General features: G+C 37.5%; 1 protein-coding gene across 1 annotated transcript; it reads left to right on the top strand.

Annotated features, from left to right (window-relative positions):
- The first annotated feature begins 99 nt into the window (after window positions 1-99).
- LOC139718711 (steroid 17-alpha-hydroxylase/17,20 lyase-like) lies at window positions 100-24,599 on the top strand. The gene is made up of 9 exons (XM_071630173.1): window positions 100-338; window positions 8,786-8,959; window positions 10,243-10,336; window positions 12,555-12,713; window positions 14,627-14,838; window positions 15,879-16,001; window positions 22,332-22,571; window positions 23,072-23,170; window positions 24,300-24,599. The coding sequence occupies exons 1-9, from the start codon at window positions 137-139 to the stop codon at window positions 24,554-24,556; spliced, it is 1,560 nt and encodes a 519-aa protein (XP_071486274.1). The 5' UTR covers window positions 100-136; the 3' UTR covers window positions 24,557-24,599.
- Window positions 24,600-25,594: the final 995 nt, after the last annotated feature.

Genomic DNA, 25,594 nt, shown 5'->3' on the forward strand with positions numbered 1-25,594 from the left:
CCCACATGTGACGTATGCACATTAGAAATAGTGAGGGAGCATTAGTGCATGGAACTGTGCTTATCGCAGTGGTACATACCAGCCCCTCTCTTGTGCTCACAATGTGGTAAAGCCAAATACTGCATTGACATTTCACATGTTTCAGCAGGTATCTATATACGCCATCATGATCGATATGTTCGGAGTGATTTCGGAGTCCAGTTTCGGACAGGTCAATGCCTTGACCATCACTGCCGCTCTTGGAGTCATCCTGACTTCGATGGCGATCTGGAGCGTCATGCGGCCGAGTGGATTCCCTCCTGGGCCGCGAGGTCTTCCGCTCGTAGGAAGCATCTTTGGTAAGCGGCTCTCTCTACATGCACAGCCACTGCGCTTGGACATGTTAGACTAGTTTTACTATGGGAACAAGCTTACGAAGAGTGCATTAGGCTGCGTTCACATAGAGTCTAGAAGTATTCGGTATTCGGTATTCGGTATTCGGTATTCGGTATTCGGTATTCGTATTCGGTATTCGGTATTCGGTATTCGGTATTCGGTATTCGGTATTCGGTATTTGGTATTTGGTATTCGGTATTCGGTATTCGGGCACCAAGTACACCATCACCCGCACCGTCACTTCACCATCCCATGCAGTGAGGATTTCTTCCTCCTACATCCCAGCAAATCTTATTAACAATTTCTAAACTGCATCAGAATGTCAGTCTACATGCTTATTTTTGTTAAAGGGCAAATCCAGACCAAAAGTGTCATTATTTCATAAACGAGAGACGGTATACGCTGCAAGAAAATCGAACAAGCTCGATTCCCACTTTGCTATACTTTTCGCAGCTATTCGGTACTTTCGAATAGTGCCCTCCTATGTGAACCGGTGTGAGGAAATCCTATCGTTCGATTCAAGCTATTCGCGTGCCCTCGAAAAACGAGCCCGAATACTCGAATAGTATACTTCTATGTGAACGCAGCCTTACGTACCTACATGTATTCTCCATCACGCTGAGTGTATAGCTAATACACAAATTCTTCGGACTTAATCCCTAAACCAATCCCTTATCACTTGGTTCCTATCAAATCAATACCCCACATACCGGTAGTTATTGATATGATAATCCTGCCATATTGGCTTCCATCTCAGCAGCAGAGTTGCATGATTCAAAAAGTGTCGCGTTAAGAAGATTAGGTTGTTAAAAGAAACAGGAAAATTAAAAAAAAAAAAAAAACATATTCGAGAGGGAAAATAATGTAATAATCAATGGGGGTTCATTAGGTCTATATAAACAAAAAGTTATAATGTAAACCGATCTTGGAGTTCTTCTGAAAGACCGATCCACGAGCTGTCCTGGAAGGGAAAAAAACGCTTTTAGATGGGAAAGTTCCTACCCAAGTGTGCTAGAACTATTATAAAAATGTAAAATACAGCTACGTGCAGACTTGAGGAAAGGCTACCATGAAGCTGTTGACCTTTGGCGGAGTAAAACGCTTGAAAGCAAAACAATATTACATTAATACATGAATCAACGAAGCAGCATTTGGTGGAATATTCTGTGCAACTTTATAAATATACGTTTGATTCTATCTCAGATATACATAGCGAGATGTTACTGAATATGACGACATCTAGTGGTTTAAATCTGTCGTATCGTTTACCCGACGAGTTGGTTAGAGTCTAGAGTCATTGCTCACTATAAGTTATTTTAGGAACGTTATTTAGATCATGGTCATGGACTAACGCATATAAAATTGTTCATGCAGCAAACCACTGCGAAGAGCTGCTTGCGGAAAGATTGGGACAGCCACCCCCACTAATTTTGCAGTATAACTACTGTCTATAACCCTGCCCTTGTTGACTTTGATTGTACGCACAGATGCACGGATGCACGCACATTTCGCAAGCCTGTGCCAAAAGGAAGTTTTCTCTTGATTGCCAATTATTATAATCCTACGTGGATCTCAGAGTAGCCCGGTTCACGACCAGCATAGTATTCAAATAGATCTCTTTATGATGACTATGCGGTTGCCTGAGACTTGGCTGACGTAGCTGCTACTTGGTGTATACAAAATTTACTCCAAATATTCAGTGCATTAAAGGGAAATGTATCCCAAATGCATAGAATTTTTGTGTGGATATACTGAATGCAGAAATATCAGAAAACAACTGTCAAGTTGGATGAAAATCGAAAATCTTTTCAAAAGTTACAAATCTTTGTGATGTTATTATGTAAAAATGACGTGTGTACGAAAATTTGGCATATTTTTATTTTTCTAGCATAAGGAAAGAGCACATATACATCTTCCATGATGTACAAAAATCGTGGAATTTCTTTCTATTTTCACGTTGACTTTAGTGACCTTTGTACTTTTGTTTCGGTGTCGTTTAGGTATTTTTTTTCTTTTGAATTAGTCATTCTTTCTGTATTATTCATGATATTGACAAAAACATTGAAATAAGAAACTTATTCTCTTATTGGTAGATTTCAGGCATTGGTTTTGCCATTTCCTTGTACATATTCATAAGCCATGTTTGATATTTACCCATATATTCCCTGCAGTAAATGTGTTGATGAATGATGATTGATTCATTGAAAAAAACCTCAAGCAGTACAGTGTATGTACTGGGTTTGTTTCTTTCAATCAAAGAAGAATTGAACGTTATGGAATGTCAATGTTCCTCATATTCTTCACACACACACGCACACACACACGCACACACAATACACCCCCCTTACACACACACACACACACACACACACACGGCACGTATACATTCAAGGAGCCCAATACACATCCTGTTCCACCTATTCATCCCACATCACTATCTCATCCGGTGTCCACTTCTGCCCACATTCCTGACTGGAATATTTGAATGAGATATAAGCAACGCCACGAACATACAGAATTCAAGACTCAGAATGTGTTGGAAATAGGAAATAGGCCGGAGTAAATTTTCAATTTCAATTTATTTTCATATTTCTCGATGAAAAAATACATCAAATACAACAAAATTAAATGAAATACATGATATCCAGCTGGAGACATACATAGAATATTGCAAATATATACAACATATAGTGGTCGATCTATGAAGTTTGGAATCTATGAATTTAAAGTTAAATTTGAAGTTAAAGGGTACGACAATGACCGAAACATAGAGAAAAACAAAAAATAAAAAGTACAATTATACAGTTATATAGCAAATTCTTCTCTAATGCAGGTTTTGGGGTCGGATAAGCCACATGCTGTAGGCGGATGAACCATTGTCGTTCTGGCAATAATAACAATATGACTCAATATATAGTAACAATGATACGGTTTAGACAGTATTTGAAATTTATACATTGCGTGTATTAAGAAGGGAACACAGGCACCTGCAAATCCCCCCCCCCAAAAAAAAAGGAAGACATTCAACAACCAGTTACAGTGCAGTGAGAATTAAGATACCAGCTGTTACCTCGCCCCAATTGTCTTTAAAGAAGGAAGAATATACAATAGGTCATGAACACAGTGACAGAATTTGAGGGCGCAAACAGGCTGGCCTCTTAAAATCTGGTTTAACATGACAACAACCCTGGAGTACAGTACAGCGGTATAGTCCTGGACAGCACAAAACAGAATTTCAATGAGCTGAATTAATGTAATTATTCAATAAATACTGTCTTAATTTGCATTTAAAGGATGATAGTGATAAACAACCTGTGAGTTCAGAGGGGAGATCGTTCGAGTATTTCCGTCCCGCATACATAATTGTTTTCATCGCGAAAATTGTGCGAGTACGTGGAAGGTGATAAGCGTCCCGTTGGCGGGTGGGATAATTGTCAACTGAGAAGTTTCTTTTGAACATGTGAAGTAAAACATCAGGAAGATCATTCGTTGAGTATTCATACATAAAAATACCTAGGTTGTAATCAAACAAATCAATCAATTTCAAAATTTTATTGTTGTGAAAAAAAAATTCATTTGTATGAGATAGATATTGATAATTCTCATGGCACGTTTTTGCTGAACAGCATAATATGCGTCTTATCAATATTTAGTGACAACTTATTTGCGTGGATCCAGGACTGAACAAGTTTCAGTTCATCGTTTAACATAATCACAATGTATAAGCGTGTTAGAGTTATGATGTGAAAGAAATAAATTTGTGTCGTCAGCAAAGCATGTGAAAGAAAGAATCTGAGACGAATTTTGGAGGTCGTTTATGTACAAAATAAAAAAATAACGGGCCAAGTAGGGAACCCTGGGGGACACCACAAGAAGTTGTTTTCAAGAGAGACTCGTAGCCGTTTAAATAAACATATTGCTTTCCATTAGTAAGGTAGTCTTTAAACCAATCTAGAGCTGTCCCACGAATGCCGTAATGGCTTAACTTATAAAGCAAAATATAGTGGTATATAGAAGTGGACCAAGTCAATCACTCGTGATGGTCTATGTACTCCCATGTTTGTAAAATGTAAATGCGACCAGCTTTTCATGCTTAAGTTTGTTCATCCTCTCTAAAGTCCGAAATGATCTTTACTTATGTTTTCTCTCGTTGGTAAGTAATTTTCTGACCTAGAGATCAAAATAGCATATATGAACAAAAACATCAGGCTATTAACACACTTAGATCTATCAAAATTACCCGTGATTCCAGAAATATTTCTTGCCAATACACGATATTCATCAATTCAGCCATATCAATGTGTTCATTAACAAATATCAATTTTGTAAACTCTATTGCAAGGCAATATTGAAGACGTCTCTGTTGACAAAAGGAGCAGTACGCTATCTGCTGCGAAACAAACTTTCTTGAGATGTTCTTTGGTATTTAGCCCCAAATAATAACACAAACTGAAACTCCCTGCATTTCCAAATCATATTTGAACTTCTCGGGCGGACAAACAATTCCATCACTTTCTCGTCCGTAAAATCAAAGTTGTTTATCAAAACCTTCACACTCCACACAAGCCATACAGCCCACGAGTCATACAGTCCACAAGTCATAAATCCCTCTAGTTATACAGCCTACGAGTTAGACACTAAAGCCCACGAGTTCGACACTACGCAAAATAAAAGGGTACACGTCACGAGACCGACACCCACGAGTCATACAGCCCACACGTCATACAGCCCATGAGTCATACACCTCACAAGTCATACAGCCCGCTAGTTATACACCCCACGAGTTCGACACTAAATTGAATAAACACCACGAGTTCGACATTAAGTAAAATAAGCCCACGAATTATACAGCCCATGAGTTCGTCATTACGCAGAAAAGGCTCATAAGACCGACAATGAGCAAACAAAGCCCATGAGACCGACACTACGCCAAAAAGGCTCGCAAGACCGACACTAAGCAAAAAAAAAAAAAAAAAAAAGGCTCACGAGATTCACACTAAGCAAAAAAGGCTCACGAGGTCGACACTAGGCAAAAGAGGCCCACGAGACCAACAGGATGAACAGCGCACCTGTAGACCAATTATTTGTACAGGATGTCCAGATAATGGCACAAGGAAGATATGAGAGATGGAAAAGGAGAGTTGGTGGGTGTTACTCTGTCAGTTGCCCTCCCTCACCCCCTGAAATGTTCAACTTATTTCATGTTTGCGAGTGTGTTTGTGAAAAAGCGAGAAAGAAAAGGAAAAGAAGAAACTTACATCCTCTCCATCTTCTTGCTGGAAATTGTGAAAGCCTATTAAAAAAAAAATAGCACGGTGCCATTGCCAAAGATCTAAGATTAAACATATATATATATATATATATATATATATATATATATATATATATACATATCGTTCTTGTCCTCTTTTCTTTATTTTTCTGGGAGGGGTCCCATGAGGAGTACAATTATATTTTGAAAAAGAAAACGGTAACAATGTCGCTCAGTGTAGCGTGACAGAACTGCCCCAAAAGCCACAAGTGTAGAAATACTGGTCCACGTCATGAGACCGACACCCATGAGTCATACAGCCCACAAGTCATACAGCCCACAAGTCATACAGCCCACGAGTCATACACCTCAACGAGTCATACAGCCCACAAGTCATACAGCCCACGAGTCATACACCTCACGAGTCATACAGCCCATGAGTTATACACCTCACGAGTCATACAGCCCATGAGTTCGACAATACGCTCAGAAGGCTCATGAGACTGTCACTAAGCAGACAAAGCCCATGAGACCGACACTACGCTTAAAAGGCTCACGAGACCGACACTAGGCAAAAGAGGCTCACGAAACTGACACTAGGCAAAGAAGGCCCACGAGACCGACAGGATGAGCAGCGCCACCTATAGACCAATTAATTGTATACGGTGTCCAGATAATAGCATAAGGACGATAATGAGAGATGGAAAAGAAGAGTTGCTAGGGTATTACCCCGTTATTTGCCCTCCCTCACCCCCTGAACTGTTCAAGATCTTTAATTGTGTTTGCGTGTGTGAGTGTTTGTGAAAAAAAAAATATCAAAATTCAGTAAAAGTGTGCATGAGATCTTTCCACATTAATTTCGAAACGCCAAAACACCCTCCTTTTTCTTTCCGTAAAAGACTACCGGTACACACCTACTTGATGAGATGAAGTTTACAAGAAAATATTTCATAAAATGGTCAGTGTTGCAGTGCACACCAGCTTTACATGATATTGAGGGGAGTAGTCATATGCAATGATTTAGTATAATTCACGGAAAATTATGTAATCGTCTATGATATCAAGGTAGCGTTAAGGGTTCGGAAAAAGAAGATACATCCATGAATTTTACAGCTATTCTATTTCATGAGAATAATTAGAGGAGAATAATTCTACAAGCCACAAATCGAGGTGAATCGCTGTAACGATATAAAACGTTTTATCCGTTGATTGTCATACATTATAGTTACAGAGAAAATACAAATTGAACTCTTAAGCAGGCGGGTATAAGCAGGCGGATAGGATATCAAATAAGGCCTACTTAACGAGTGAAGCAAAAAAGAAAAGGGAGAAAGAAAACTTACATCCTGTCCACCGTCAAGCTATAAATTGGGAAAGCCTAATGAAAATAGCACGATGGCATCTAGAATCAAACCATATACATCGTTCTTGTCCTCTATTGTTCGTTCATACTTTTTTGGGGGGAGGGCATCCCATGAAGAGGACAATTTATTTTTTTTCAATGATAACAATGTCGCTCCCCGTAGCGTGACAGAATTGCCCCCTAAAAGCCACGGGGTCATCCCACCAGACCGACACCCACGAGTCATACAGCCCACGAGTTCGACATGGAAAACAGGTCCATGATTCATACAGCTCACTAGTAATACAGCCCATGAGTTCGACGCTATAGGCAAAAATAGCCCACCAGTTCGACAGATACAACACGGGGCTTAATGTGTCGGTCTCACGGGCCTTGTTAGCTTAGTGTCGAACTAATGGGATGTATGCCTCGTGAGCTGTATAACTCATGGGCTGTATGACTTGTGAGCTGTATGACTCGTGGGCTGTATGACTCGTGGGTGTCGTCTCGTGACGTGCCCCCAAAGCCACACGTGTAGAAATACATACTTGATGTCGTTGATATGTAGATGGTGCTGTTCAATTAGTTACAATCTCTCGCTCTAGCGTGACGAAATTGCATCCGCCAGTATGTATTTTCCCCTTCATGGAACATCCTGTACAGGTACATATATGTAATTGATATGTAGATGAAGCTGTTCATTTTGTCGGTCTCGTGAGCCTTCTAAGTTCTGTTCCTAGTGTCGGTCTCGTGGGCTTTCGTGGCCTAGTGTCGGTCTCGTGAGCCTTCTTTGTCTAGTGTCGGTCCCGTGGGCTTTCTTTGCCTAGTGTCGGTCTCGTGAGCCTTTTCTGCGTAGTGTCGAACTCATGGACTGTATGACTCGTGAGCCGTATAACTCATGGCCTGTATGACTCATGGACCTATTTTTGATGTCGGTCTCGTGGACCGTATGACTCGTGGGTGTCGGTCTGGTGGGATGACCCCAGAAATACATACTTGATGTCGTTGATGTCGCTGTTCAATTAGTTACAATCTCTCGCTCGTTAGCGTGACGAAATTGCACCAGCCACTATTGTTTTCCCCCTTCATGGAACATCATGTACATGTCAATACTTGTAATTGATATGTTGATGGTGCTGTTCATCCTGTCGTTTTCGTGGGCTTTCTTTGCCTAATGTCGGTCTCGTGGGCTTTCTTTACATAGTGTCGGTCTCGTGAGCCTTTTTTGCGTACTGTCGGTCTCATAAGCCTTAATTGTGTGGTGTCGGTCTCGTGGGCTTTCTTTGCGCAGTGTCGGTCTCGTTAGCCTTTTCTGCGTAGTGTCGAACTCGTGGGCTGTATGACTCGTGAGCCATAATAACTACTGGGCTGTATGACTCATGGACCTATTTTTTATGTCGGTCTCGTGGACCGTATGACTCGTGGGTGTCGGTCCGGTGGGATGACCCCAAATAAAAAAAAGCTCACGAGACCGACACTGACAGAAAAGCAAAAAAAAAAAAACAAAAAAAAAAACACACACACACATAGCTAAAATCATATCATTAAACATTAATATTATACATTAAACTATGATTATTATGTGAAAGTTGGCAGGCATGATAAACGCTTCAAACACCACGTATGCAGTGACCAAGAACTAAAGAAGGGAAATATTATAATGAAGCTAATTTGCAGAAGCATTGAATAATCATATGGTACAAATCAATGATATGCATGCAGGATGTTACATTTACTAGTGGTGTATACTTTCTATCAAAAAGGACCTCATGATATTCTTTGATTCTCTCATTTTTCCCCATCACTCGTGATTTCAGATATGAACGATAGTCCTGAAGTTGTATTCGGCAACTGGGCGAAGAAATACGGTGACATCTTCGGGCTGAAAATTGGGGAGCGATGGATGGTGGTCTTAAATCGCAAAGACGTTATCAAAGAGGCTGTCGTGAAACAAAGTGTGGAGTTCGCCGGTCGCCCAGACTTTTACTCTTGTAAGTCGAGAAAAAGATGATTGTTTTGTTTGGCGCTGTGCAACAGTAATTACATCCAAATGTATAGATTATGTCGTTAAGAACGTTGAAGTGAATTTAAAGACTGCATATCTTCAATATAATCATCTATTTGCAGTACGGTATATATACCGGGTGTCCCAAGAAAGCGGAACGGTGGATTTTCAGTACCTTGCGTTCTAAAAGTGATATATTTTTTGACATCATTAGAAAGAAATTTTTTCGCAGAAGACTATGATACCAAAATCATTAAATTTGGTTCATTACTTTTTATTCTACGCCAATTTCTGTAAATGCAGTCATTTTCAATTTTTTGCGACTTATGAGATAATAATTTGGATGCGACACGCGTTCCGTACGGCGAATTGTATAAGCTCGTTGATCCATGTCAACAAAAGATAACGCTTTCATATTGGGCGCGCGCACAAACAGACACACACTGCTTTTTCCTGGCCAGTGCCCAAAGTGAGAGCTGTATCTTTTGTTGACATGGATCACCGAGCTTACACAATATTCAGCGTATGGATCGCGTGTTGCACTCAAATTATTATCTCATAAGTCCCCCAAATCCGACGAAATTTGAAAATGACTGCATTTTCAGAAATTGGCGTAGAATAAAAAATACTGAACCAAATTTAATGATTTTGGTATCATTGTCTTCTGCGGAAAATTCTCTTTCTAATGATGTCAAAAAATATATCACTTTTAGAACGCAAAGTACTGAAAACCCACCGTTCCGCTTTTTTTGGGACACCCGGTATAGGAGGAAATGACTTGATTTCCCTTGCCTTTGTGTTTAGATTTCACTGTGGCAATGCCAATACTATACATATGTGTATGTGTGTGAGTGTGCGTGTGCGTGTGCGTGTGTGCATATGTATGATACCGGTATACTGATTGATAGCAGGAGCAGTTGCTGGTGTAGTTGTTGTAGAGGATGTAGTAGCACTAGCACAATAACAAGAGAATGAAAGATGGTTTCGTGTTTGCTGTACAGAGGGTTGATGTATAATAGTTGTTTCCGTGATGTTAACATAAGTTTAAACGCATTTAGTTTATGCAGTTGAATCAGTTTTATCATTGCTTATCGGCTTATTGTCGGAAGTCTAGCTCGTCTCTTATCAAAGATGTATAGATGTATTGTAATGAGGTCAACATACTTTTTAAGCGTATACATCCTGTTGTGAGTTTTTGTTTTGGGTTATTGTTAATGGATTTGTATGTTGTTGTTATGTTGTTGTTATGTTTTTGTTTTTTACGTGCAGTCGAGGTGTTCAGTGATGGGTTTAAGGACATCGCAATGAGTTCTTACTCCGACACGTGGAAACTCCATCGGAAACTTGGACATACAGCCCTCAGGTATGTAGGTCTTGACATCACTATACGTGCATTAACAGGTCCCATTCACAGTTCATTTGGGTGAGCTAACACTACCATTGATCTCAGGAAATGTCCAGGGATAAATTTTGCATACTATTATGATCAGACTCATTTTCGTTTAATTTCTTTTATTAAGTTTCCTCACAAATCATACAGTGTTATATTTGTAACGTACATCCAGATATCAAAGAGAAGTAACATAATATTTTCGTAAATTCATATACTTATCGAGACTTTGAATTATATTTCATGTCACAGAATGAATTTAAAACCAATCTAGAGTACGTTACGTTCATATTGGATGATTAAGATTTTATGTGGGGGAACGTACATAGAAGGAAATGCTTGTGGGAGTAGATCCCCAGGAAAAAAAAAAAATCAGAAACACAATCACTCACACACAAACACACACTGCACGTACGCAGGTGCACCTGGACAAGCATGTGTGCACGCACACACAAAAAAAGAGAGAGAAAAAAAGAAGGAGAAAGAGAAAACAGCAACAATAATGTCGTTGGAACGGCATCAAGTAGAAAACAATGGCATTGCCTGCAGCTGTGAGAGAAAAGAAAATTATACAAGAAAAAGAAAATATGAAAGAAAAAAATGCTGGAAATGAGACCATGTGAACCTGTTCAGCAACCATGGAGAAGAGTCTTAGGCAGTTATATTTCAAATCATCTGTTGATTCATGCTGTCACCAGATTGCCAAAAACAGAGAGAAAAAAAAAACGTATCTTTATGCTTACGTTTAAATGAACATAAGAGATATAAGTATTTTGCAAAAAATTATAATCTAATTTTTGGTATATGGTACATATCACTCTGTCTTGTTGGATATTTATGTATTTCTTTTTTTTTTTCTTAAATAAAGACTCCAAGACTTCAGGCAATTCACAACTATTATGCATCAAAACTCCTAAATTCATTAAATACAAATCATGTACTGCATTTTTCAGAATTTACTTTCTAAGAAAAGTGAATCAGTATGCGCACATAATTTACGTCCATATTTACGTCTTAAAGCTCCCTTTTGGGTGATCAATAGCTTATCAATACTGATCTTGGCTGAGCTTTCCCACGCAAGTATTCCGAAATTTAGATATGGTTAAATTATAGGTGAATATAGCGACAAAAGTATTCTAATTGAAAAAAAAAATGCTTTAATTTGTAAATAGCCCCTGCATATCTTGAAATCAGTTTATCATTGCGTAAAGCATGATTCTAACACCAGTCGTGAAGTAATAATCTTCAGAAGGCAAACAATAGAAATTACCACAAGTTATCAGCCTGTCTTCTTGTTCATCTTTCTCAAAGCTGAAAACATTCTTCATGATATACTGCAGGAGGTATGAGACACGATATTGTTTGATTACATGGCATGAATTTCAAGCTAGAAGGATGTTTTATCTATGATTAATAATATTGCAACCACACACATAGCGTAAGGTTTCGGCTTGGAAAGAAAAAAGGAAAAGACCGCAGTCAAGTTTACTCGACATTCCAGTATAGCAGTTGTTTCGTAGGGAAGGGAGGTATTACACATGCGCGGAACTTCAGAGTGGCGTCATCCTGTTGCATTTCACAATCCCAATCCATATAGAAGCGAGTTGAGAGCTTAAAAACAAGTCTATTAGCTTGGTATTCAAGTTAACCACCCAATCTGCTTCACTACAGTTATCAGTTGGTTATGAAGTGTATGCAAAAAAAAGGGGGTGATCCTACTCACATTCCACTCGAAGCTCCTTCAAGAAAGACTACAATTCCACTATTTTGATTTACCTCGTCTGGGAAGCTATGCCGAAACAAATGCAGTCTCTCTACATGTCAAAGAAAGCGTGTCCATTCTTTGAAAATGATTTGTGTTTTGAAGACAAATCCACCATTATTAACCACAGCTCATAATGAAAATTATTAATCAAATTATCAATCAAACTGGAACACCTGAGCTTTTTGTGCAGAGAATGAACTACAGCAGAGTGATTAAAAAGTCGAAAATGTTGCTATGAAATTAGATAGAGCAGATAGCAGTTTGAAGTGTGTGTGTGTTTTTTTTTAATTGGATGATTGCTAATGTATACATGTACGTCTTTCGTCCAGTTAAATTTATTCAAAATTATTCTTGTTTAATCATTCACTTCATATTACATGAACTTCAACAAATTAACTTATTAGTTACATCTTACTTCATTTCCAGGCACTTTGCAACGGGCAAGCCTTTGCAGAAACTGATTACCAATGTCTACCCAAAATTGGAAAAGGAGTTGGCCGAGAATGAGGGAAAACCGATCGATCCAAGACTTCTCTTAACCCTTCTGATGTACAATGTCCTCACACAGATGTGCTTTGGGATGAGGTATCTTGATGTGAAAATGTTTTCTTTACCTGCATGTGAACTCCTTCTCAGCCACGTTCGGGTTCGTTTGTTGTTGTTATAGGTCATTAGTACATCACAACGTTTTGTGTCAAGTCGCTTTGATATAAGAACTGTGATTTATTGTACGTGTTGTCTCTTAATGATAAAAAAAAACTTTCATTGGTCGGGATGATCAAAGGTCAACCCTTAGTAAGTTTGGCGAGCTTCCATCCACTCTTGTGATGGACTTCTTCAGGCCAAGTAGTCACACCGTGACATACTGTAACATCTGCTTGTTTTCTGATCATTGAATTATTGAAAAATTACTGAAGGTTGGTAGATGCCCTAACCTCCCGTCGAATTATCTCTTTATGTTTAAAATAAAAATGACAAGCATATTCTCTCTTCACATAGAAACACATGTTTATTCAATTATTTCACTCATGGGAATTCCTTCCTTCCATTATGTTGCGCTAAATGTCAGAGAAGTAATACAGATTGAATATATGAATACATACAACAGTTCTAAATTGTAAACAGAGAAAACCCAGAAATTGTTTCTATGGAGCTCGAACAAATAATGTACTAAGAGATGATGGTCAGATATGCCCATTGTTTATCAACCTTAATTACTAGTACATTGTATTCTATATAACATTTTGTATTGCCAATAACGAAGTTTTTTATTCAGATTAGATTGTACTTTGTCATCGTACTTTTTAAACTAGTCTAAATTTTGATTACATGCATCTACTCATTTCTATTCATATATGAGTGACTGAAATAATTCATCTTGTCGCATAGTTTTCGGTGTAAATATCGATATACTCTGATGATGTCGAACAAATTAGATATTGCATATTCTTGTTGCGTCTTTATTTCGTTACTGTTATTCACTGATTTTCTTTCAATTTGCTTTTTCCTCCCTAACTGAAACTTGGCTAAGCTAAATAATTCGCAATTATTTTATAATCTGTATCTAAAATCAGTATCGGTCGCCAATTCTATAGGTATAATAGATGTTTATCCTAATGTGGAATACGATACATAACGCATTTCCTTTTATCAAATGTTACTCTATTGTGTAAAAAAAAATAATGAAGACTTTAAATCAGACTTTGTCCTAAGTATCAAATAAAACTGATAGAATTCAGAGTGAAAACCATTAGTACCAGTGGTGTTACTATAGGGCGTAGTTTGAAGTGAAATTTCACCTGCACATTTTTGTTGCAAATCTGTAGATAATTTTCGGGTGATTTAATGATGAAAATTCAGTCAAAATTATTAATGGGGGTTTTCAGCTGTATAGTTTTTCGAGAAATAATTTTCAGCATTACGTATATCTTTTCTGCAATTCAAAATGATATCATCCTAGTAGATAAATTTGGTGTGGTATGTCAACATTGATCTCCCCCCAAAGACATGAATTTATTCTACATTTTGTTCTCCGTATTTTACCAATTGGCCCTTGATCTTGTGATATATCCTTCAGTTTTTAATTCGTTGAAATATTCTAACTCTTGTTCCCATTCATCAGTTTTCAATAGGAAGCTGGATATCGATTAATACAATTTTGATCTTCAAAATTTTAAAATCTGTCAATTAAATGCTTTTTATGACTACATCTTCTCCTAAATATCTAAATAGAATACTCAATACTGAACTAAAATTTCAGACAACCTCAAAACACATTTAGGTAAGTTAGCATGTCTATTGAATTAAAACTCAAAATAAGAGCTCTGAATAAAATGTGTTGATGCAACGAAACTCTTTCTACTTACAACTGTTTATCGCTTTAATTACAATCTTTCTCTTTGAAGGTGTATCAACGTCGCTGCAGTTTAGATTTGATTCATTTCCTGAAAGAATTGAAAGTATTTCCTCACAATTTCAACTGTTGAACTCCATTGTAGCTATGAGCTGCACGACCCGAAAGTCAAAGCATGGATGGAAATAAACGATGAGGGGAACGAAAGTGTCGGGCTGGGTCTGGCGGCTGACTTCTTTAGGTGGGCGAGGTATATACCAACCTCGGGTCCACGCCTTATCAAGGAAGGAATAGAGGCCTTCAAAGATATGATCAACGCCGAGTTGGCCGAGCACCGGGAAAAGAAATACGATCCAGGTATACGTTAATTCTTCCTTTTTCTTTCACCGTGTATTCGTAGGTTTAAAGAAGATGTCTTGATGGAAGAACTTACTAAAAAAAACGTGATTTAGTAATCATTCAACAGTTAACTACTGCATATCCGATGAGAGCCATGCAATTTCTCGTTTTCTCCCTGTGTATTTTGTACTGTGTACATTGCAAATACGGGTGCTGTAAATGTGAACCCAGATGATGAATAGATGCCACACTGGTCAGGCGGGTTCATGGTAAAAAAAGAAGAAGAAAATAATAATGATAATATACGAAGATCTGTCGGATCACTGCGTGCTATCCAAAGAGCTCTATCGGTAATGCAATGTACCATTAGCCTCTTTGGTACTGTGATTCACATCGCGCGTCTATATTCAGAAGGCTTTTAAATAACAAGCGGCAAGTAAACTAGAAATATCACTGAAGCAGATTATACCCCTTCTAACACTTCTGTGCTGGTGCTCTGTTGAGAATGATAAACATTAACTTTAAACATTATACTGTAAATAATGAGTACAATTTACTGCTGATTTCATGGTCATTATTCACTGTTACAATAATTGCATACAATTTCCCGCTAGTCAATGCTTGTCTCGAAAAATGTGTCTTACACATGTCATTTCTACATCTGGTGCATTAGAACTAGATGTAGTCCATCTCATTAGATTTTCGCCAATTTTGTCAATTTTTAAAACAAGCGGAGAAAGTAGATGAATATAATTATGTCTGAAAATCCAATATTAACTGGAATCGTATTCATATGATTTAGACTGTTTGTAGCTGTCTGTCAAATTGTATTATTTGTCTTTATGTGTCGTATGATGTGATGTTTATTTGTAACTGAATGTTAATAATTGAATGAAATTTCTTTGTAAAAAAAAATGTCTACATCTAGTCATGTGTGTGCGAAATATCTTTAAGGCTGCTTAAAATGAATCCTTCTTCTTCTTCTTCTTCTTCTCTCGCTCTCTCTTTCTTTTGTCTTTTTCTCTCTCTTTCTGTCTTCTTTTTCATTTTCATTTCAGAAAACATCAATGATTTCTACAGCATGATGCTAAAGACCCAGGAGGACGCCAAAAGGGAAGGTGAAAATGTGGACAAGCTTTCCGATGCTCACATCTTGATGACAATCATCGATATATTTTCTGGTAATTGATAAGACAAAAATGAAATAAATATGCATGTAGCTGTCGATTGTGTCATAATCTTGTTTTTTGTAACTCCTCGCCCTAATTTGCGCCCAATTCATATTTTTGTATGATGATGTTTATGACAAGCGTTTACTGAGATAAGTATGAGGGGGATTCCCCCATGGGGTGAGGGTGGAAGGGGGTGAACCTGCTCGCCTCAACTATCTTCGCATAATTATTTCGTCACAATTCTATCGTCAAACACTGACGATTTTCGGAGGTATTGGTCAACAAATCTTACACTGTATTACCGACATTTTTGCTGTCAATGTCTGTACGTACGTAGCTACTCAAATGTGTCACATTTCTTCAAAGGGGAAAATAGTCATTCCAGTGTCTCTCCCTGCTTTTTATACAGTTTTCTTGCTGCTTGTACTGACAAACACAGGTATTTTTCTTTGTAAATCATCCCGTGAAATCCCTACCTCAAGACAAAAATCGTACTCGCACTTCAAGCTTGGTTTACGCATAATGCTTGCTCATGTTTTGTTTAAAGACATTCCTTTGCCAGCTACTCAAGCATCTTATATAACTCAAACAGGTGAATGTCGTCTTCTCCCTAAACAGCAAGCAGCAAACAAGTTCAAAAGCAGAGTTTTGTGTCAACAAGTTTATGTAATACCCACTGTTCTGAAACTTTTTCACAATGGCTGAGTCAAATAGTGTGAATGATATGAATAATGGAATCGTTGTTATGTCTGCTTATGCACAAGACAAAGAGGATGTACCCGTACATGCCACAAATAGCGAAGCGGGTAAGAACCCTGATATAATTAGTTTTTTGAACTCACAAGCTCACGAACTGATACTTGATTCTGATGTAAACGACACCAGTCGTCAAACACCACCTACAGAATACCACATTGAAGACGACATAATTTCATTATCTCATTCTAATCCAAACCAATTTTTTATTTCGCACTTTAACATAAGGAGTATAAACAAAAACTTTGATCAATTCAATATGTTCGTGAATCAAGTTAAATTTGATAGTCAGGTTATCGGAATCAGTGAAACCTGGTTAAATGAAACATCACCTTCTTCGCTATTTACCATTGATGGCTTCACACTTTTGACAAAAAACAGGGCAGGTAAAAAAGGCGGCGGAGTTGGGCTTTACGTCACTCAGAATTTGAATTATGAACTCTTAGACGAATTCAGTTTAATGTCTGAAGTTATTGAGAGTATTTTCATTGAAATTAGGGTTCCAAATAGAAAAAGTATTGTTGTCGGTGAAATATACAGACCTCCAAATACAAGCCCCACTGAATTTATTGAATCTTTATCCGTACTTTTAGCTGATAAATATTTGGAGAATAAAAGTTGTTTCATCATGGGTGACTTCAATTTCAACCTTTTAGACTGTCATACCAACTCCGCATGCCAAGATTTCCTCAATGTGATGTTATCCGAGTCCTTTTCACCTCTTATAAAGAAGCCCACTCGAATTTCAGATGTCACAGCAACTCTAATTGACAACATTTTTGTTAATAGTTCTTTCCAATATCACGTTTGGTGTAATAGTGTCTGATGTATCCGATCATTTTCCGATTTTCGCTGTTCTGCCCAATGTTAACATAAGTAATGCCTCTTTTTATTCGCCCAATTCTGGTTTTCGAGAAATGTCAGAAACTAATCTTAATAGGCTTAGGGAGAGACTAGGATCCGTTAATTGGTCAATTGTTAATAACCAAAGTGATGCAAATTTAGCTTTTGAACACTTTTCACAAATATTATCATCCGCATTCAATTCCATTATACCCGTTAAGCCATTTACTCGTTTAAACCGTAAAAAGGTTCCAAAGAAACCATGGATTACGAAATCTCTCCTGAGCTCTATTAACCGTAAAAATGCTCTTTTCTACAAATACCGAAGTGATCCTAACAGTCGAACTCGGTCTCGGTATGTGCATTATCGCAACGTTCTTACATCATCCATACGTTTAGCCAAACGAATGCATTTTTCAAAGCAATTTATCAAGCATAAAAATGACATCAAGAGTACGTGGAAGGTGATAAATGAAGCGCTGAACACTAAAAATAACATCGAACCACCTAGGCATATTATTAATAATGATAAGTACATTGAAGATGAAGCTGATGTGGCAGAAGTATTCAATGAATACTTTGTAAGCATAGGACCTAATCTTGCCAGCAGTATTCCGCATTCAAATACTGATTTTTATTACTTTCTAAAAGACCAGAATCAGCAGTCTCTTTTTTTGGAACCTGTCATTGAAGAAGAAATCAAAGATATAGTGCAAAACTTGAACACTAAGAAAAGCTCTGGATGTGATGGAATCACCAATTTTCTCCTTAAAAACATCATTAATGAAATAGTTATACCATTAACACACATTTTTAATTTATCGTTATCTACTGGCATAGTTCCACAAAAAATGAAAATAGCTAAAGTAGTACCAATTTTTAAAAAAAGGACAAAAAGAATCTGTGACAAATTACCGCCCTATATCTTTGTTAACTTCATTTTCAAAACTTCTTGAAAGGTTGGTATATACGCGCACACACAAATTTCTCGAAAAGAGTGAAGTTTTTTGTAACTCCCAGTTTGGTTTTAGGAAAAACCACAGTACGACCCATGCCTTACTCACTTTTATCCATAAAGTTGCTCATGCTATAGATGATGTCTCCCACACTATTGGAGTTTTTCTTGATTTTTCGAAGGCCTTCGACACAATTGACCACGATATTTTGATTTACAAGCTACGACATTATGGTATACGTGGGAAGGCTTTGGACTGGTTTCGAGATTATTTATCAAACAGAAAACAATTTGTGAGTATAAATGGCCGTGATTCTCAGTTAAAGTTAATTTCATGTGGTGTTCCACAGGGCTCCTTACTAGGCCCACTATTGTTCATTTTGTGCATTAACGATCTTCCTAGTTCCTCGCCAATTCTTTCCTTTATATGTTTTGCTGACGACTCCAATCTGTTTTTTACACACAGAGATCCTTATACTCTTGTTAACACAGTGAATAAAGAACTTAAATCTGTGCAATCTTGGATATACGCCAACAAATTGTCACTTAATATTGATAAAACTCATTGTATGCTTTTTAGCAATAGTCTTAAAACCCTTCCTTTTCATATTAAGTTTAATGAAACTGAATTAAATCAAGTCAGTCGTATAAAATTTTTAGGGCTTTTTATTGATAGTGATTTATCTTGGAAATCCCACGTTAGTTATTTAAGTAATATTCTTTCTAAAAATACGGGTGTTCTTAATAAACTTAAGAGTGTTTCTCCAAGTCAAATTCTGCTTAATCTTTATTCTACTTTGATTACTCCGTACCTTAATTATGGTATTCTTGTGTGGGGGAATGCAACTAGAAATCTTCTTGATATACTGTTCCGTATTCAAAAACGTGCCATCAGAAATATCAACCATGTCGGATATTTGTCCCACACGAATGATTTATTTTTGAAAAATAAAATACTGAAAATATCAGATCTGTTCAGTTACAACGTCGGCATATTTATGTACAGATTTTCTGCCAACGAGTTACCGGATGTTTTTACTAGCATGTTCAGAAAAAACTATTTGATTCATAATTATCCTACCCGCCAAAGTGACGCATTTCACCTTCCACGTACTCGAACAATTTTCGCTAAAAAAACGATAATGTATACGGGCCCTAGATACTGGAATGACCTCTCCCCCGAAATAACAAGCTGCTCGTCTTTATATTCCTTTAAACGTAATAGTCCATGGGCCAAGACCCAAAAAATGGGTTGTTAGTACCATCTGAGGTGGCACATCCTTTTTGGTGTCATTTTGTTTGTCGGGCATAGATATGCTTATCAAGCTATGATAGCATTTCCAAATGAGTAGCTTAGTCATAATAAATGAATTTTTAACCAATTTGGTCTCGTATTTATATCCCTATACTTCTGAATCGAAACTGAACCGCTATACAAAGAAGAACACTGCCTTCTGTATGTCCACAGGTGTTCTGTTGTAAACGCGGTGCGCTTAGTCTTTATTCAAGGCAGCGAAGGGAATATCCAAAGGGTTATGATGTCCACAGCTGTGACGCGGTGCGCATAGTTCTTTAACTAGACCAATGTACCGTTATCATATCTAAAGTTCCTCATAAAAGGGATTATCTATACTGTTTTTATACCACCCTATCAACAAATACATCAGTTTCAAACAAAAATCACTCTGTTCATTTACGATGTTATTTATTATAATGTATTGTAGTGTACCGGTACATTGTTTTTGCATTATCTTTCATTGTTGGAGGGATATAAAGCGACATTGGCGTGGTATCAACGTTTTAACCGTAGCGTTTTCGCCGGAAAATGATAAATAATTGAAAGATACGGTAAAATTCACGAGGAATTGCTTTTGTTGTTGTTGTTGTTTTTAGATAAAAGGATATACACTGTATCATACGCTTTGGACATTCCCTTCGCCGTCTAGAATAAAGACTAAGCGCTGTGGACATCATAACCTTTGGATATTCCCTTCGCTGCCTTGAATAAAGACTAAGCGCACCGCGTTTACAACAGAACACCTGTGAACATACCATAGAGCTGCATTTTACAGCTCTATGGAACATACAGAAGACAGTGCTCTTCTTTGTATGGCGGTTAGTTTCGATTCAGAAGTATAGGGATATAACAACGAGACCAAATTGGTTAAAAATTCATTTACTATGACTAAGCTACTCATTTGGAAATGCTATCATAGCTTGATAAGCATATCTATGCCCGACAAACAAAATGACACCAAAAAGGTTTTGCCACCTCAGATGGTACCAATATCTGGCCTGGCCCATGGACTATAAATTAAAAGAGTTTTTATTGAGTGCATATTTTGCAGACACTGAACAGTCGTAATGTCTTATGTAATACTGTGGTATGTTATTGTCCAATCAAACATTTTGTCAACACGTTACAGATTCCATTTAGGGTCTTGCCATGGGGCTCTCTGAATTCATCATTAGCAATTCCACACTCTACTTCGTTTCCCTCTCTTCCGCTTTCCCTCTGCCCCTCTCTAACCTTCTATGCAGAGCTTGACGGCAGGCACCAAATGGCTTAATAGTTGTACATGTTACTTTTTGTGTCTTACTGATCATATCCTGGTGAAAGTTTTAATGCAACAATAGTTTATAGTATATACACCAAAGTAGGCTGTATAATAATGATGGCTCGGTCACAGTAAGTTCATATTAATGTATAGTTTGTTTGTTTTTCTTCTACTTCTTTTTCTTCTTCTTTTTTATTACATAAAATTTGGCAACCTTACATCATCATTCTGGTCTTCTATCCGTTCTCCGTTTCTTTTTCACAAACACTGATTACTCGGGGCTTACAGCCAAACAAGCTCGCTTTCATGTAGGTCCCGTCATACTTCTCTTTGATCAACCCCATTTCGATTTCGATTTTGACCAGTTATCATTACATGTAATTACTGTGTTATCACCATGTATATTGTTTGTTTTCTGCACATTGTTCACAAGGTAAAAGAACTTGTCTGGTTTCTGTTGTAATGTTCATAAATGAGAAGTATGAAAATAAAATGAAAAAAAAAGTATGAGAATTAAGTAAAATATAAGAAGATACTTGATTCAAGAATATAAAAAAACCCCCACCATAATCATCATTAATCGACGGAGAACTATTACACATCCACACAAAAAAAGGGGAACTCGGACTCCTGAATAAAAAGTTTGAAGATGTGGACAAGTTCTGTTACCTTGGAGACGGATTAGATGCCAGAGGAGTTGAGACTACAGCTATGGCTAAGAGAGAAGATACTCGCTCGCTGCAGAGGATACTGAATTTCCCGTTAGCTGCTGGGAAGAATCCTACGTGGAAGACCCAGAAAGGCATAGGAAGAAACAATCAAAGAAGACAGAAGAGTGGTTGATGTTACCCACATTGACCAAAGGGTTAGCATGGTTAGGAAGAAAACCATGAAGGAAGTGAACTGTCCAACACCAGCGAAGATAACGATGATGATGATGGTGATGATGATGATGAAGATGACAGTGATGATGATGACAGGTTGTCTTTGGGTTTTTGTGTGTATACATATAATTAATGTGTATATGTGTTTGTTTTCACCTCACTCTCAGGTACTGTTGTTTCAACTCTGTTTTGTGTGAGACATGTCATTTTAGTGTAAGTGGTAATACTATATTTGAAAGATGTCTTTCGTTTGACACAATTTTCTGAACCGAGCGTCCATGAATAATAGTTTCACATCTGCCATTTTGATACACCACTCCCGCATCTATTCCCCCAAATCCAGCTGGTACTCAGACCACTATCGACACACTGTATTGGGCCTTTGCCTGCCTTGCCGAGACACCTGAGGTGCAGAAGAAAGTCCAGTCGGAGATCGACTCCGTGGTCGGCCGTGATCGTGTACCAACCATAGAGGACCGCGGGACGCTGCCGTACACCGAGGCCACACTGTACGAAGTGATGCGGTACAGCACTATTGTGCCAATGGCCCTGCCTCATTCTACCACTCGCGATACTACACTTCGTAAGTTCACTCGCTGCTTTACCGCATTCAAGATTTAGAGTTAACACCGAAAGACAAGCTATTACAAACTTGGATGAAGACAAGGTTTATCGTTCACCATTCTATGCTGACTACCTACAGAATAATACAAATGTATTTGCGACCATAAACTATTTTGTGAATGTATTTCTCCGGTTCATATAAGTCGCTAGGACATCAGCGATAACGAAAGTCGTGTTAGTTTACTGAGGCAGTTAAAAGCAAATAGATCTGGTATGTTCTATTTCACATTTTGTCCTTTTAGTGGAAATACAACTGTTGAGGATGGCAAATCCATTGATGTAAAGGATTCAATCATGTAATAGTGTGTGCTGCTCACTGTGTATTCGTAGGTTTAAAGAAGATGTCTTGATGGAAGAACTTACTAAAAAAAAAACGTGATTTAGTCATCATTTCTTGTGGCACAGCTTTGATTCACAGTGAATCACATTTATGATTGAAATAACACACTTCCCCTGCAGGTGGCTACTCCATACCAAAAGGAACCACCGTCATGCTCAACATCCACTCCATGCACTTTGACCCCAACGAATGGAGTGATCCGGAATCGTTCAAGCCAGGTGAAAAGAACCGCCTAAAACACAAACACACACACACACACACACACACACACACACACACACACACACACACACAGAAAGACACAAACACAACAACAATAAAGCATCGTTGACATAGCAGCATGTAAATCCATTAAGCTGGAAAAAATGAGATTATTTAGGTAAATCCGTGAGAGAATTGTATATCGTTTGACTTCATTGAGTAGGACGATTAATGCAAATAAGCAGACATTGTTCGATTTTTGTTGTTGTTACACTTTTTAAAGTCTTGTCAGTGCAGGCAGTGATCTCATTGATGTTTCCCGAGGTGAAAAATAATCAAAGAAAAATCCGACATGTCAATTTAGCTTCCTACACTCTACCGTAAGAGAGAACATTACCAACAGAATTGGGATTACAAGTTTAGTCTGAAAGACATTATTTTTGTTATTTTTTCATGATGAGTCTAAGTGCATTTATTTGATGAAACACTCTTTTGATTTCTCACGTGTGATGAGTAAGAACACCCTATACAAAGAAATATGATTTTGATGAATTTGAACAAAGATTCTTTCAGTTAAAGTATATCTGCTGTTAAGAATACCCCCGACAACAACACTTTTGAATTGTTCAAAAAATAGTACTACGGCTTATTCAGTAACGCGATGTTCACTGTAAGAAAATTTGCAGAGTCTGATGTCTTTTTTCCAAAGTTTTTTCTCTTTCGCAAAAGGAAAAGTATTGATTTTAACATAATACTATCCTGTCAATGACTGCTTAGAGAATGTTATGTAAATTTAGTAATTATTCTTGTTTCGTAACAAAGAGTTATTATCTGGAACAATGTTTGACACGATCCATTCAGTAATAAGATTTGCCAATTAAAAGCAATGTATAATGCGTTGATTTTTTTTTTTTTTTTTTTTGGGGGGGGGGCGGTAATACAGCCCGAATACAATAATTGTACATTGTACTTTGAGTTGATCATTCAGTAAATCGCGATAAGTGTATGCCCTGACATTTCTTGAGTAAGACAAGTGGGCAACAGACAGGATCAATTCCACTAATGTCATGATGTCATCATAATAATTATATTCCAATTTACGAACGAGCTATTTTCCATTCCTATCCAAATAATACTTGATTACAGAACACTTCCTAGATGATGGAAGAACCGTTCGCCAGCACCCTCCCAGCTTCATGCCCTTCGGAGCAGGTCGCCGTAGCTGTCTCGGAGAGGCGGTTGCTAAGGCCGATCTCTTCCTCATCTTCTCCTGGTTCCTCCAGAACTATACCTTCTCCAAGGTACCGGGCAAAGAGAGCGAGAACCTCTGCAAAACCATTCCTAAAACAGTCGCTGGACGTTTGCTGACACCATACCAAATTGTGATCAGCAAGAGGAAATAAACAGGCGAAGAACATTTTTTAAGACAAATGATACATTGACAAATGCGATATGGTATCAGTTTTGTTTTATTTCTTGTCATTTTATTTTTCAAATAATTTGATGGCAATGGAAGTATTATTTGTAAGGAGTTAAAGGAGTCCATGTCTTATTTCTTCTTTTCTTAGATACCACCATTGTTACTCGTGTGTATATGATGCTTGATGAATTCAGTTTAATGTATTGAAGTTGTTATTTTGATGTACTCTCACTTTAGAAATATGCGAATGCGTATTTGTTAACGAAATGAGAACGAATAAAGAATGTCAAAAGAAACTGCAACATTTCATGTTTCCGGTTTTCCGTGTAAGATGAACCTCAATGCTAAACTGACCATCGATATTGAACACTTCGTTGCTGCAATGTTTGAGAATGAAATCATTGACAGGCTTTACAACATTAAAAAAATCAAATGAAAAAAATACAAACCGTCTTTTCTTGAAAAAACAAAGAGAGAAACGGGAAAAGAAAAAGAAAGGAAAGACAGATAAGTAGAAAGGTAGTAAGGCGTAGAGAGAGTCTCAAACACGAGTTTCATTGCCGCAAGTAGGAAACATGACCATCATGACGATATTTGAGTATACATTGTACATGACAAAGAGAATAGCATTGCTTTCATGTTTGTTTTTTTGTACACTTATGTTAAGGTGAATTATTGTTGATTACTGTGTCTTTTCCTTACTATTCTAGATGCAAAAACAATTGAGTGGTGATTAATCAGTTTACTGTAAGAAAGGAATCAATCATTAAGATGCAGAAAATCGCAGTTATACACATAATATAACATAATATAACAATGTCATGTGATATGTGAAAAAAATAAACGCCAATTTATGTTCTAGAATAGGTATTCGAGTAACAAAGAAAAAATTCGAATGACTGCAAGAAGACTAAAAAGAAACAGAAATGCTTGGGTGGAACGATGGTTCTTGGTGTTGAATACAGCTGCATAGTGATTGAGAAAAAAAAATGATTCAATATGTTCAGTATGTAATAAGATG

This window comes from Diadema antillarum, unplaced genomic scaffold, assembly GCF_040938485.1.
Source record: "Diadema antillarum isolate AM-2024a unplaced genomic scaffold, OU_Dant_1.0 scf00000099, whole genome shotgun sequence".
Lineage (NCBI taxonomy): Eukaryota > Metazoa > Echinodermata > Echinoidea > Diadematoida > Diadematidae > Diadema > Diadema antillarum.

Coding starts and splice junctions, on each gene's coding strand:
- LOC139718711 (XM_071630173.1), top strand. CDS start 137: ATGTTTCAGCAGGTATCTATATACGCCATCATGATCGATATGTTCGGA. Junction 12,714..14,626: donor CAGATGTGCTTTGGGATGAG/GTATCTTGATGT, acceptor ACTCCATTGTAG/CTATGAGCTGCACGACCCGA. Junction 16,002..22,331: donor AATCATCGATATATTTTCTG/GTAATTGATAAG, acceptor CCCCAAATCCAG/CTGGTACTCAGACCACTATC.